Source organism: Scyliorhinus torazame, chromosome 8 (assembly GCF_047496885.1).
Source record: "Scyliorhinus torazame isolate Kashiwa2021f chromosome 8, sScyTor2.1, whole genome shotgun sequence".
NCBI lineage: Eukaryota > Metazoa > Chordata > Chondrichthyes > Carcharhiniformes > Scyliorhinidae > Scyliorhinus > Scyliorhinus torazame.
Window position 1 is genome coordinate 180,525,596 of NC_092714.1, and position 15,062 is coordinate 180,540,657.

Here is a 15,062-nt window from a genome sequence, read left to right on the forward strand (position 1 = left end):
ACAGGACAATAAACAAGTCCAATCCAGAATATCTTTCTTAACCCAAGTGTGGATACACAATCATTCATTGAGGACAAGTATAGCTGACTCTATCTACTATTAAATCCTCAAATGCACTGGCTTTATTGAGGTATTTTCTAGTTAAATATTGTTTGAATTTTGCAGGAACGGTTTTATCAAACACAGGTAAGATGATTCACTTTAAAATTACACTGTGTAGGGCGGCACAGTGGTTAGCAATGCTGCCTCACAGCGCCAAGTACCCGGGTTCGATCCCGGCCCCGGGTCACTGTCCGTGTGGAGTTTGCACATTCTCCGTGTCATAGAATCATTGCAGTGCAGAAAGATACCATTCGGCCCATTGAGTCTGCACCGACCCTCTCAAGAACATCCTACTTAGGCCCACGGCCCACCCCATCCCTGTAACCCAATAACCCCATCTAACCTTTTGAACACGAAGGGGCAATTTAGCACGGTGAATCCACCCAACCTGCGCATCTTTGGAATGTGGGAGGAAACCGGAGCACCCGGAGGAAACCCACGCAGACACGAGGAGAATGTGCAACCACCACACAGACAGTAATCCAAGGCAGGAATTGAACCCGGGTCCCTTCTGCTGTGAGGCAGCAGTGCTGACCACTGTGCCATCGTGCCGCCCATGTCTGCATGGGTCTCACTCCCACAACCCAAAGATGTGCAGAGTAGATGGATGGGCCACGCTAAATTGCCCCTTAATTGGAAAAAAGAGAATTGGACACTTAAAATTTTAAAAAGAAATTACAAGATATAACACAGAAGGCCATTCAGCCCAACATGCCTATGCTGGCTCTTTGAGAAAGCTATTAATTAGTCTCACTCCTCTGCTCTTTTCCCATAACTCTACAATTTTTTTCACTTTCAAGTATTCAAGAAACCCCACTGATGAAACAAATCTCATCTATACAATGACAAAACTGCAGTATTGTCCTGACTTTCAACAAAAAAAATGGAACAGAGCTTGTCAATTCAAGCTTGTGCAGTAAACCTCTGGTTGAATTTATGAAATAACTGAATAAATTTCTCTTGCTTATCCTTCGTCGGATCTTCTCAATTTGTATTCCAAGACAAGATAAGCCAAAATGATGGCTTCTCACACTCCTCTGGACTGCCATACAAGTCTACTCAACATAATAGTTCAATACATGGCTACCTTGCCCAAATCAGTGCATCTGCCACCATATCTAGGTTTCAGCATATTCTGTTGTAAGCAGCTCCTTAATGAAATAATGGCTTTAACAGGACTGACAAAATACACTCAGCAGTACACAGTGCGCAGAACCTTTCTTAAAGCTATTTATACAGAACCACTTGGTAAATAAAGCTATGGCTTGGATCAATTTCTTGGCAATTATCAGTGTACTTTTAGAGGCATATATATCTTGGTATCTCAGGGAATGGTTCCTAATGGTAACCCTAATAATAAACCCAAGTTAACATCACTCATTCTGAAATATAACAGATCAAAGCTTTTCTGCAGTAATGCTAATAAAGGAGTATAGGCTGAAACCTGCTCATTGATTACAGCCTTACCTTCTCACTCTATGATCCAAATTATGAAAGCAGGAAGAAAAGAAAAGTAGTTATTAAAAGCAAGACAAAGAAGTCAGAGCAAAGAAACTACACACTAGTTAAAGCTAGCAGCATTGAAAGTGTAGTTATTGCTTGAGCACACAGCAGGATTTGGAAATGAGATACCACAAATTTGGTCACAAAGTGCACCAACTACCAGCTCTGTCCCATCCCAGTCTCTCTCCCAAAGCCGGACTGTTGCAGGGGTATTGTTTGAAAGATGCAGAAAGCCTCCAGTGCCTTACTTTAATGATCATTCTTTGAGTGAACCTGCACAACCAGAGGGGGTAGGATATGAGAGCATGGGGGATTACAGCGGAGTTGAATCATAGCCTCCTCCAAATCCATACATGCGCACATGTTAACAAGACACAGTAGACACCCAAAGAATTAAGGATCACAGTTGTTATTCTACTTTTGCCAGGTTGGGAGAACTGCAGCAAACCTAGTTAACTCCGTTTTTACCAGGGACTAAACTTGGAACGCTCATCTTTAGACTCAGTAACACATTAGGAGGAGGAACTGAGGGCATTGTTACGAAGTTTGCAGATGATACAAAGATATGTAGAGAGACATGTTGTGTTGACGAAGCAGAGAGGCTGCAGAAGGACTTGGATGGGCTAGGAGAGTCGACAAAGAAGTGGCAGATGGAATACAATGCAAGAAAGTGTGAAGTTATGCACTTTGGTAACAAGAATTGAGGATTAGACTATTTTCTAAATGGGAAAGGGCTTTCGGAAATTAGAAGTACAAAGGGACTTAGGAGTCCTAAAACTCTCTTAAGATTAACATGCAGGTTCAGTTGGCAATTAGGATGGCAAACGCAATGTTAGCATTCATGTCGAGAGGCTAGAATACAAGAGCAGGGATGTACTGTTGAGGCTGTATACGGCTCTGGTCAGACCCCATTTGGAATATTGTGCGCAGCTTTGGGCCCCATATCTAAGGAAGGATGTGCTGGCTTTGGAGAGTCCAGAGGAGGTTCACAAGAATGATCCCTGGAATGAAGAACTTGTCGTATGAGGAACAGTTGAGGACTCTGGGTCATGTTCCCAATGGAGTTTAGAAGGATGAGGTGGGATCTCATTGAAACTTACAGAATACTGAGGGGCCTAGATAGAGTGAACATGGAGGGGATGTTTCCACTAGTAGGAAAAACTAAAATCCAAGAACACAGCCTCAAACTGAAGGGGCAATCCTTTAAAACTGAGATGTGGAGGAATTTCTTCAGCCAGAGTGGTGAACCTGTAGAACTCATTGCGCAGAAGGCTGTGGAGGCCACATCACAGTGTCTTTAAGACAGAGATAGATAGGTTCTTGATTAATAAGGGGACCAGGGGTTATGGGGAGAAAACAGGAGAATGGGGATGAGAAACATATCAACTACGATTGAATGGCGGAGCAGACTCGATGGGTCGAATGGCCTAATTCTGCTCCGGTGTCTTATGGGATGGTGCAATTGTTTGCTTGGCCATTGGTGGAGCTGTACATCCTCACTCATAACCACTATAACATCTGGTAGAAACCAAAAGCAAAGTAAATTCTTGTTGCATACTATTCCCCACCAAGAGGTTCCCAAGTGACATTTTTTATATTTTGTTAGTGTTTGAAGCAGGCACTTGGAAGGGTTACAGTCCCTAAACATTCAGATATTTAAAAGAAGAGACAGAACAAGTCCAAGGAGCTACAGACCAAATTAGCTTAAAATCAGTGGTAGGTGTTAGAGGTGAAAATATTCACACGAAGACCTGAGTATAAGTTTTAAAAAGCCAGTCGTCCGATTAGGGCTTGCTCGTAATTTCATCAGGACAGTGGGTAAAACGTCGACCCACTGCTGATGTTTCTCGCCCAGGGCTCTCGGTAGGGAAGATGATCTAGAAACTATAAACATAAAGTAGTCAGCACAGATTCCAAAAGAGATCATGCTTAACTTGAATTTTCTGAAGTACCAGAATATCAGACAAGGGTAATGTATCAGATGCAATAATGTATCAGATACAAGGTGTCACATTGTAAACTCATAACAAAAAAGGTCAGAGCACGTAGAGGAAGGAGACGAATAGCAGAATGAATAGCAAGTTGGCTATAAAACAGAAAAAAAGAGTAGGGATTAAGAGTATCTACTAAGACTGGAGGGAATTGTCAGCCACTGAAACTGTGTTAGGACCATGGTTGGTCAGAACTTACATTAATGATTTGGTCTCGGGAATCTGAAGTACAGTTTTAAAATTTATATTGACTACCCTCCACATTTGGTGTCGTCCACAAGGGATGAATGTGAAAAATTACAGCAAGGTCTTAATAAATTTGCAGATTGGGTTTAATTCAAATTAATTTCAACAGAGACAAATGGGAGGCGGCACATTTTGGTAGGAAGAATAAGGGAGGTCACATCCTTGGATAGCAAGTCTGGATGGGGTGGAGGAGCAAACAGATCTAGAAGTGTAGATTCACAGATGACAAACTAGCGACACTGGTTAATAACCCCATAAAAGGAATAGATAAAAGCACTGGAGTTCATTTCATGGGACATAAACTGCAAAGCAGAGAAATTGAGATAAAATTCTATAGAATTTTGGTCAGTTACAATTCTGCTCTCCAGTTTATAAAAAAAAGGATGCAGAGGCATGTGAAGGTGTAAAAGAGATTCATAAGGATGATATGAAAACTAAAGTCACAACTATCAAGAAAGAAAGACAAGGCTGGGACCCTTTTCTCAAGAAAATAGGTGGCTGAAGAGTGACCTATCTTTAAGATTATAAAAGAATCCTGCAATGGCGATGTTAAGTGAATGTTTCCACTTGCGAAGAAGTCCAAAACTATGAATCATAAGTATATGATAGTCACTTGTGATGAATGTAAGACATTGTTATATATATTATATTTTATATCTGTTGCAGTAATGTTATAAAAGCCCGAGTTACGGTATGTATTTGTTGCAGTAATATTATTAAAGAACCTAGGTTAAGGCACCCAGTCTGTGTCTGCTAAAGCTAAAAGGTGATATAATGATTGATTTTCGCCATTTACTAGTTTACAGAGAGATGGCAAATGGGGTATTATTTTGATTGCAGTAAATTCCCTGGAGAGTAGATAATGAGGCATTGTATTTAGTCCTAGCTAAGCAGGTGATGAGACATCTTAGTGTGATATAGATGATGTAATTAATGGGAGGAGCCAATTCCGTCTGGAGTTTGCAGTTTTGCCACATGCTGTTAGGTTGAGCAGAAGAGTGACAAGACAGAAGGATTTTCAGGTTGTTCCTTAAAAGGGGCTCTGTCGCCAAAGGTCTGCACAGATAAGCAAGTAACCTGTTTTGTTAACTTTATCTAAAACTATCACTTGAACTGTATCAGGTTGCTTAATTGGAATTAGTGGCAGGTGTAGCTAGCAAGTTAAAGTTTTTCCTTTTATTTAAGAACTGTTTCAACTGTAAAGAATTGTAACACTATTTGTTTGAACTTCATGTGGTAAATTGTGTGTTTAACTTAAAAAGTTTGTTTTAACATAAAATATACCCATTGGTCAGAGTCATCACTCCTGGGGTGAACAAAGAACAATTCAGCACAGGAACAGGCCCTTCAGCCCTCCAAATCCTGCACCAATCACATTTCTTATCTAGACCAACCGCCTGTATCCTGAGATACCCGTCTGTTCATGCGCCTATCTAGATAAGTCTTATAGGTCGCAAACGTATCTGCCTCAACCACCTCACTTGGCAGTGCATTCCAGGCCACCACCATGCTCTTTGTAAAAAAAAAAAAAAAAAAAAAAAACTTTGCCCACACATCTCCACTGAACCTATTCCCCTCACCTTGAACCTGTGCTCCCTTGTAATTGTCATTTCCGGTCTGCGAAAAAACATTCAACTATCCCCATCTATACCACTCATAATTTTATCAACTTCTATCAGGTCGCCCCTCAGCCTTCGTCTTTCTAGTTTATTAAATCTCTCCTCATAGCTAATACCCTCCATACCAGGCAACATCCTGGTAAACCTTTTTTGTACTCTCTCCAAAACCTCCACGTCCTTCTGGTAGTGCGGTGACCAGAATTGGACACAGTATTCCAAATGTGGCCGAACCAACGTTCTATATAACTGCAACATAATTTGCGAACTTTTTTACTCAATACCCTGTCCGATGAAGGCAAGCATACCATAAGCTTTCTTTACCCCCATTTCCACCTGTGCTGCCACATATAAGGGTCTGTGGACCTGCATGCCCAGATCTTTCAGTGTGCCTAGCCATTTATTTTATAGCTCCCACCTGAATTGAATATACCAAAATGCATCATCTCGCATTTGTCTGGGTTAAATTCCATCTGCCATTATCCGCCCAATTTTGCAGCCCATCTATATCCTGCTGTATTCTCTGACAATCTTCATCACTATCCACAACTGCAATTTTAGTATAATTCGCAAACTTACTAATCAGACCAGCTACGTTTTCTTCCAAGCCATTTATATATATTACAAACAGCAGAGGTCCCAGTACTGATCCCTGCGGAACACCACTAGTTACAGACCTCCATTCGGAAAAACACCCTTCCAGTGCTACCCTCTGAAGTATAATTTCCTCTCAGTTTTACAAATTGAAAAATCGTTGGGATTTCTTGTCTGGTATCCTAACACATTATCCTAACAACGAACAAATCCAATAGGGAATTCAGGAGAAAATTTATCCAGAGTGCTACGAATGTGGAACTTGCTACAACAAGAAGTTGTTGAGATAAATAATCGATGCATTTACAGCAAAGCAAGAATAATAAAGGGATAGAAGGAAATTCTGATAATTAGATGAAGATGGGAGGAGGATTGAATAGACCTGTTGGACCAAATAAGTCAGTTTCTGCTCTGTACACCATGTAAATTGATGAATAACAAAGGGTAGATTCATGCTCCAGGAGACTGTCATTCATCCACTAATTCCCAAAATATAGCAGACCTATGCAGGGAAAATCCCAGGAAACAAACCTGTGACCTGTCATAACACTGAACATTTTAAAACACAATTCTACCGAAATTAGCAACACTGACTTCAACATCGGCAACCTGTATTTATATAGTGCCCTCAACATAGTAAAACACGACAAGAACATCGTTGAAGTTTGACAACAAACACAAGATATTAAGGCTGGCGACTAAAAGTTTGGTCAAAGGGGTAGGTTTTAAGAAGCACCTTAAAATGAGGAGATTGTCAATGGTCGCAGAGAGAGAAGAACAAAGAACAGTACAACACAGGAACAGGCCCTGCGGCCCTCCAAGCCTGCATTGATCCTAATGCCTTTCTAAACTAAAACCTTCTGCACTTCCAGGGCCCGTATCTCTCTATTCCCATCCCATTCATGTATTTGTCAAGATGCCTCTTGAGGATGACGAAAGATAATTTATCACTTCGAAGATCTCATAATCAGTATGGACTAATGAAAGGGAAATCATGTTTGACAAAGCTATTGGAGTTTTTTTTGAGGATGTTATCTGTAGCATAGATAAAGATGAACCAGCTAAGGTGGTGTATTGGGATTTTCTGAAGGCTTTTGATAAGGTCCCACACAGGATAGCAAACAAAATTAGAGCACATGGGTCTGGGGATAATATACTGCTACGGTTTGAGATTTGGTTAACAATCAGAAAACAGGAGAAATAACAGATCATTTTCAGGAGGCAGTCTGTTACTAGTGTAGTACTGCAAGGATCAGTACGAGGGCCACAGCTGCTCACAATCTATATCAAGGATTTGGGTGTGGAGATCAAATGTAATATCTCTAAATTTGCTGCATACACAAAACTAGGTGGGATTGCAAATTGTGAGGAGGATGCAAGGAGGCTTCAAGGGGACTTCGACAGGCTAAGTGAATGGGCAAGAACATGGCAGATGGAAAATGATATAAGTGCAAAGTTATCCACACTAGTAGAAGACTACAGAAATGGAAAAAAGTTCGGAAGTGTGGGCAGCCAAAAGGACCTGGGTGTCCCTGTTAATGGGTCACTAAATTTAACATGCTGGTGCAGCAAGCAATTAGGAAGGTAAATGGTGCGTTGGTTTTCATCGAAAGGTGATCGGAGTACAGGAGTAAAGTTGTCTTGCTGCAATTGTATACAGCCTTGGTATGACTGCACCTGAAGTAGTGTGTACAGTTTTGGTCTCCTTACCTAATGAAGGGTATGCTTGCTACAGAGTGAGTGCAACAGAGGTGCACCAGATTAATCTCCAGGATGGCAGGATTGTTTTATGAGGAGAGATTGTAGAAACTGGGCTTGTGTTCTCTAGCGTTGAATGAGGGGTGATCTTATTGAAACTTGCTAAATTCTTATACATAGAAACATACATAGAAAATAGAAGCAGGAGACCACCATTCGACCCTCTCCGCCATTCATTATGATCATGGCTGATCATCAAGTTCAACACCCTGATCCAGCCTTCCCCCCCCCCCAATCCCTTTAGCCCCAAGAGCTATATCTAACTCCTTCTTGAAATTGCACAACGTTTGACCTCAACTACTTTCTATGATAATGAATTCCACAGACTCACCACTCCTTGGGTGAAGAAATTTCTCTTCACTTCAGTTCTAAAAGGTTTATCCCTTATCATCAAACCGAGTTCTGGACTCCCCACCATCGGCAACATTCTTTCTGAATCTACCCTCTCTAATCCTGTTAGAATTTTGTTAGCTTATTTGAGATCCCCTCTCACTCTTCAAAACTCCAATGTATATGATCCTAACTGACTTGCGTCTCTCCCCATATGACAGTCGTCATCCCAGGAATCAGCCTGGTAAAACCTTCGCTGCCCTCCGTCCATAGCAAGAACATCCTTCCTCAGATAAGGACACCAAAACTGCACGTAATACTCGTGTGGCTTCAGCAATTTCCTGTACAATTGCAGTAAAACATCCCCATTCCTATATTTCGACCCTCTTGCTATGAAGGCCAACATACCATTTGCCTTCTTTACTGCCTGCTGTACCTGCATGCTTACTTTCAGCGACTGAAGCACGAGTACACCAATATCTCACGGAGTAGCCACGTCTCTCAATTTACACCCATTCAAATATTATAGGGTGCAACATGGTGGATGTAGAAAGGGCATTTCCCCTGGCTGGTGAGTCTAGAATCAGAGGGCACAGTCGCAGAATAAGGGCCAGGTCATTCGAGACTGTTATGAGGAGGAATGTTTTCACTTAGAGGATGGTGCATCTTTAGAATCTCTACTCAAGAGGAAGCTCAATCACTGGGCATGTTTAAGACAGAAAAATAGATTTCTGGATACAATGGCGTCAAGGAATATGGGGATAGTATTGGTAAGTGGCATTGAAGTAGACGATCAGCCATGACCTAACAATGGCAGTGCAGACTCCTGTTTCCATGTTCCTATTCTTTGTTCAGATACAGCACTGGCTGACAGAGCTCCTCCAAACAGGTCTCTGCTCAACTTTAAACTGAACTGCACTCGTGATGCATTACCAGTTAAATCCCCAATTAGACCAAACAGTTTAAAATTACATCAAGAACTATGGCAACTTCAAAATGCATTGTGTTTTTATTCTACTGTGCAGCTTTCTCCCCTTGCTGAAGGTATTAACTCTAGCTGCAATACATGGACTGCAGACACGCTTCAAGCCTTTGATCATGTGACCACATTTTTGATCACGAGCGAAGAGGGAGATCATCAGTGAAGAGGGACAGAACACAGGCTAATTGACCAATCCACACAACATCCAGACTTGAGCATCATCCAGCAGGAGTACATTTCCGCTCACAGGGATATGGAGGTCAATATTTGTGCCCTTCTAGACAACCAGCTAAGATTGGTCAATACATATACACATACTGGGGTATCAAAATCAGGGAGCTTGCAGTCATTGTGACTGAGCCACTCACTAAGCAGTAAGCCACCAAGAAACGCAAAGTGCACTTAGAAACACCATTTTTAGTGGAACACATGATATAAATGGAACAAGTCTGCACAAAAACAAATTTCAAATCGACAGAACGATGTGCAAAAATGAATGGCTTTCTTTATTTTACACAAATGGTACTTTTCATTACTTCGCACATTCTGAAAAGAAATTACTTCAGCAGTTTCAAATTACAAGATTTGTAGCATTCAATGAGTTAAACTTTTCAAAATAAATAAAAAGCTGGATGTAAATGGCTACACTGAAAACGCATTTTATTTAATAGCAATGGTAGTAAACATGATGCAGCTATACCTTGCGAAAATAAGCGTGTGTGTCAGGGCTATGTTTACACATTTCTATGACAAGGACAACAGCAGCATGGAGGACACCTTTAAGACAAAGAAAGAGAAAAAGCATTTTAACTGATGAGTGCACCAAATGAACAAGGCAGTGAATACAATGCTGATGACCACTCCAAGTTACCCAAACCATTTGTAGTCTCTGCTCATTAGCAAGATAAATCATGAGATTGTACCCATCTGTTATCAGGAACACACGAGGATATGAATCAAATCAGCACAATTTCTTTTTTTACATAGACCGCAATCTACCATCATTCTTTTGTCATAAGCTTTTTAAATGATATTGCTGGGGAGGGGAGACCAATCAGCATTGTATATCTCCAGCAAGGTATTCCTCGGAATGCCAAGATGCAACACACAACCAGGATTCCCTTTACCACAAGCTTAGCTGTGCAAGCATGGAGAGATGCTGTGTGAAGGCAAGCCACTTACCCCCCCTCTCCAAATAAAGTGCAGCAATAATCAGGACAGACACCTCCTGGCCAGCACGGTGGCACAGTGGTTAGCACTGCTGCCTCACGGCACCGAGGACCCAGGTTTGATCCCAGCCCTGGGTCACTGTCCATGTGGAGTTTGCACATAATCGTTGTGTGCGCGTGGATCTCACCCTCACAACCCAAAGAAGTGCAGGGCAGGTGAATTGGTCATGCTAAATTGCCCCTTAATTTAAAAAAAAAGGACAGACACCTCAGGACATGTTTGGTGTGAACTACTTTCCTTTCTCTTAAGCATCAATAATGAATGCTGTAAGGGGACTAAAATAATCGAGAAAGGGAGAAATTAGGTGAAAAGGGAATCATGATTCATTCCAAAGGTTGCTTAAAAAGAGCACTCTGTGAAATGACACTTGGTGATGTACCAGGAAGTTCCCAATTTCAATCATTGGACATTGCCTTGTGAAAGTGGCTAGTCTCTGCAATTGGCTTCAGTGCTGCCTTCAATCTTAGAGAAGGGCAGACCGGCTATTAGCTGGGAATGTCACCAGGATCATTGGTGAATAACATGAATTAAGATATCTGGTAGGTCAGCCTTGGCAGAGTATCTTGCTCAGTTTCCTGCTGTTAAAATAGTCCAAAGGCACTCATTGTCATCAAGTGTGTGGGGTATTAGATGGCTTCAGGTGCCTGTGAAATTGTATCCCAATATGAGGAACTTTTCTGTCATTCAATTAGAACATGCCTTCAGATTATGATAGTTAAGGGACCATGATTAACTTTGAAAAACACCCTAAAGTCCACAAAACAAGTAACTTGAAATTTCAGGATGAGCAGATATTTGATACTGATAATTTGGGGGTCGTCTTTATGGCAGATCTAACAGCTACATCCGTTAAGGTGAGATATTCCTATTTTCCCTATCAACGTTGTTTTCAGTTTCAGCACAGTTCTACTATTTCAAGTATAATATTTCATTAGTTAATTACATCATCCTTTTTTATATTCACTAGTATCCAAAGCATAGCTGACAAAGGAAAATATGAAATGTCAATTAAAACTAAAACTGCAATAGGTCTGTAGAAGGTCTAAATTCAATAGTTCATTTTATGAAATAAACCAACATCTAGTCCTACTGCAAACTCCGCTGCAAAATTATATAGCAATTATGGGACATATTTGAATTAAAGTTGGGAAAGGCATAGCCTGGGAACATAATTATGAACAGGGGTACAGAACCAAACGTAAAGTCTGGTTTGACATTTTAAATATAATTATTGGCTCCAATGTTAACCATATTATATTTTACAGATCTCCTGTGCTTCCTTTTGAAGATTGATCTTTGCAGTCAGATTCAGAAGCTGTACAAATGCACTGCATAATTAGACAGACTATATTTGGCAGCAATCTAAAATAGTTATAAAAATCACACTTTGAAGTAAACAGCCAGTATCATTAAGTGAAGATACATCCGAGCAGAAAATGGAAGCACATCTTAGCACAGTCATTAGTTTCATAAGGCATCCTCTCCTGACTGGATACATAGGTGATTGAGCTGCGAAAGGCTATATTTCCTAGTGACTAAATTATTTCTCAATAAATCGACTGCAATGTCATGTCCATTATTTCATATTATTTCCTTCTAGAATCATGGATACATGAATCCTTACAACGCAGAGGGAGGTCATTCGATCCATGAAGTCTGTACCGACCCTCTGAAAGAGCGTCTTACCTGGGCCCACTCTCCATCCTATCCCCGAACAACAAATGGGAAGGTCTGAGTTAGGGTAGCGGGCAAGAGAGAGGTTAAATGACAAACAAGTCATCATTGAACATTCCTGGATACTAAGGGGCAACTTTATCATGGCCATTCAACCTAACCTGCACATTGTTGGACTGTGGGAGGAAACCAGAGCACCCCGAGGAAACCCATGCAGACGGGGAGAAAGTGCGAACTCCACAGAGTCACCCAAGACCGGAATTGAACCTTGGTCTCTGGCACTGTGAGGCAGCAGTGCTAACCACTGTCCCACCGTGCTGCCCCCACTAATATTCTCATGGATGAAGGACAATCATTGGCACCATCTGGTTTGGGGCCATCTGGGAAGTCACTGCCAGAATAAAATAATTAGCCAAAAATAAAAGTTAAGATGGTATGGTTGTAAAAGAAACTAAACAGTAACAAGTACCAGCGTTTTAAAAGTAAAATACTGCAGATGCTGGAAATCTGAAACGAAAACAATGTGGAAATACTCAGCAGGTCTGATAGCATCTGTGGAGAGAGAAAGTCTGTTAATCTTTAGAGTCAAATAGGACTCTTCTTCAGAACTGATGGGAGGGTAGACTTGCAATGGGTTACCTACAGTCAAGAGGGGAAAGAACAACAAATGGGAAGGTCTGAGTTAGGGTAGCGGGCAAGAGAGGTTAAATGACAAACATGTCATCATTGAACAATGACATTGAACAAGTCCAAAGACGTGGTTAGGTGGATTGGCCATGATAAATTGCCCTTAGTGACCAAAAAAGTTAGGAGGGGTAAAAATGGGTTACAGGGATAGGGTGGAAGTGAAGGTTTAAGTGGGTCGGTGCAGACTTGATGGGCCGAATGGCCTCCTTTTGATGGCTGTGGTAAAGAGACAAAGCATTGGGCCAGAGTGAGTGTAGAAGCCCGAATAATGAATAGTCCTGTCTGAAAGCAAAGACACGAAATACAAGACTCAAACCAACACATGGCAAAAAAAAAAAAACAGAATAAATATGGGGTATGTGACTTGAAGCTGTTTGAATTCAATAGAGTCCAGAAGACTATAAAAGCACCCAATCAGCAAATAAAGTGTTCTTCCTCGAATTTACACTGAGCTTCACTGGAACACTGCTGTGGTCAAAGACAGAAATGAGAGAGGAATTCAGGATCATGTATGCAGAGTGAGTGGAGATCTCCACAAGGTGGTTTCCAATTTGCATTTGGTCTCCCAATGCAGAGGGGACTGCATGAGCAGCGTAGACTAAGTGAAAGGAGTTTATGTAAATTGCTGCTTCACCTGGAAGCACTTGGATGGTGAGGAAGAAGGTGTAACGGGCAGGTGTTTCATCTCCTGTAATTGCATGGGAATGTGGCGTTTGTGGGGCGTTGATAGAATGCTGACAGGGGAGGGGAAGGGAAGATGTGTTTGGTGGTGGCATCATCTTGGAGCTAATGAAAATGGCAGAAGATTACCCTTTGAACGTGGAGGCTGGAAAATGAGCAAAGAGAAATCCTATTGCAATTCCGGGAGGAAGGAAGTGGTAAGAGCAGAAGAGTGTGGAAATGGGTCAGGCAACCACAGTGGAGGGGATTCCTTGGTTGAGGGAAGACACATCAGAAGCGCTGTTGTGGAAGGTAGCGCCCTTGGAATGAAACAATGGAGGTGGAGAAACTGGAATAGGAATAGGACCCGTACAGGAGGCAGGGTATAAAGAGATGTAGCTTAGGTAGCTGTTGGACTTATGATGAGCATTAATGACAGCCTATCCACAGAAATGGAGAAGAGAAGTTGAGGAATGGAAGTGTTGGAGATGGACCATCTGAAAGTGACAGAAGGGTGGAAATTGTAATTGATTTTCATGTTTTTGCTTTCAGACAGTTCGTTATTCAGGCATTTACACACTCTGGGCTAATTCTTTGCCTCTTTCCTGCAACCATCACCACTCCCTTGCACCACGAAATAGAAAGTGCATGTCAGAAAGGCAAGGTCACAGTGATCATGGGGGACTTCAATATGCAGGTGGACTGGTTAAATAATGCTGCCAGTGGACCCAAGGAAAGGGAATTCATTGAATGTTTACAGGAGGGCTTTTTGGAACAGCTTGTGATGGAGCCCACGAGGGAACAGGCCATTCTGGATTTAGTGTTATGTAATGAGCCAGACTTGATTAAAGGTCTTAAAGTAAGGGAGCACTTAGGAGGCAGTGATCATAATATGGTAGAATTCAATCTCCAATTTGAAAGAAGGTAGAATCAGATGTAAAGGTGTTACAGTTAAATAAAGGTAACTACAGGGGCATGAGGGAGGAACGGACGAAAATTGACTGGGAGCAGAGCCTAGTGGGAAAGACAGTAGAACAGCAATGGCAGGAGTTTCTGGGAGTAATTGAGGACACAGTACAGAGGTTCATCCCAAAGAAAAGAAAGGTTATCAGAGGGGGGATTAGGCAGCCATGGCTGACAAAGGAAGTTAGGGAATGCATCAAAGCAAAAGAGAAAGCCTATAATGTGGCAAAGAGTAGTGGGAAGTCAGAAGATTGGGAAGGCTACAAAAACAAACAAGAGGATAACAAAGAGAGAAATAAGGAAAGAGAGGATCAAATATGAAGGTAGGCTAGCCAGTAACATTAGGAATGATAGTAAAAGTTTCTTTAAATACATTAAAAACAAACGGGAGGCAAAAGTTGACATTGGGCCGCTCCAAAATGACGCTGGTAATTTTGTGATGGGAGACAAGGAAATAGCTGAGGAACTAAATAAGTACTTTGCGTCAGTCTTCACAGTAGAAGACACGAGTAATATCCCAACAATTCCGGGGAGTCAGGGGGCAGAGTTGAATATGGTAGCCATCACAAAGGAGAAAGTGCTAGAGAAACTAAGATGTCTAAAAATTGATAAATCTCCGGGCCCAGATGGGCTACATCCTAGAGTTCTAAAGGAGATAGCTGAAGAAATAGTGGAGGCGTTAGTTATGATCTTTCAAAAGTCACTGGAGTCAGGGAAAGTACCAGA

The 15,062-nt window shown here is 41.5% G+C and overlaps 1 protein-coding gene across 2 annotated transcripts in view; it reads right to left on the reverse strand.

Moving 5' to 3' along the window:
* LOC140428291 (AP-1 complex subunit gamma-1-like) overlaps positions 1-15,062 on the reverse strand; it is a 263,950-nt gene that overhangs the window by 183,732 nt on the left and 65,156 nt on the right. For both annotated transcript variants that reach the window (XM_072514604.1, XM_072514603.1), the window contains exon 6: positions 9,823-9,899. In XM_072514604.1, the coding sequence (XP_072370705.1) occupies positions 9,823-9,899 (77 nt within the window). The remainder of the gene's footprint in view (positions 1-9,822; positions 9,900-15,062) is intronic.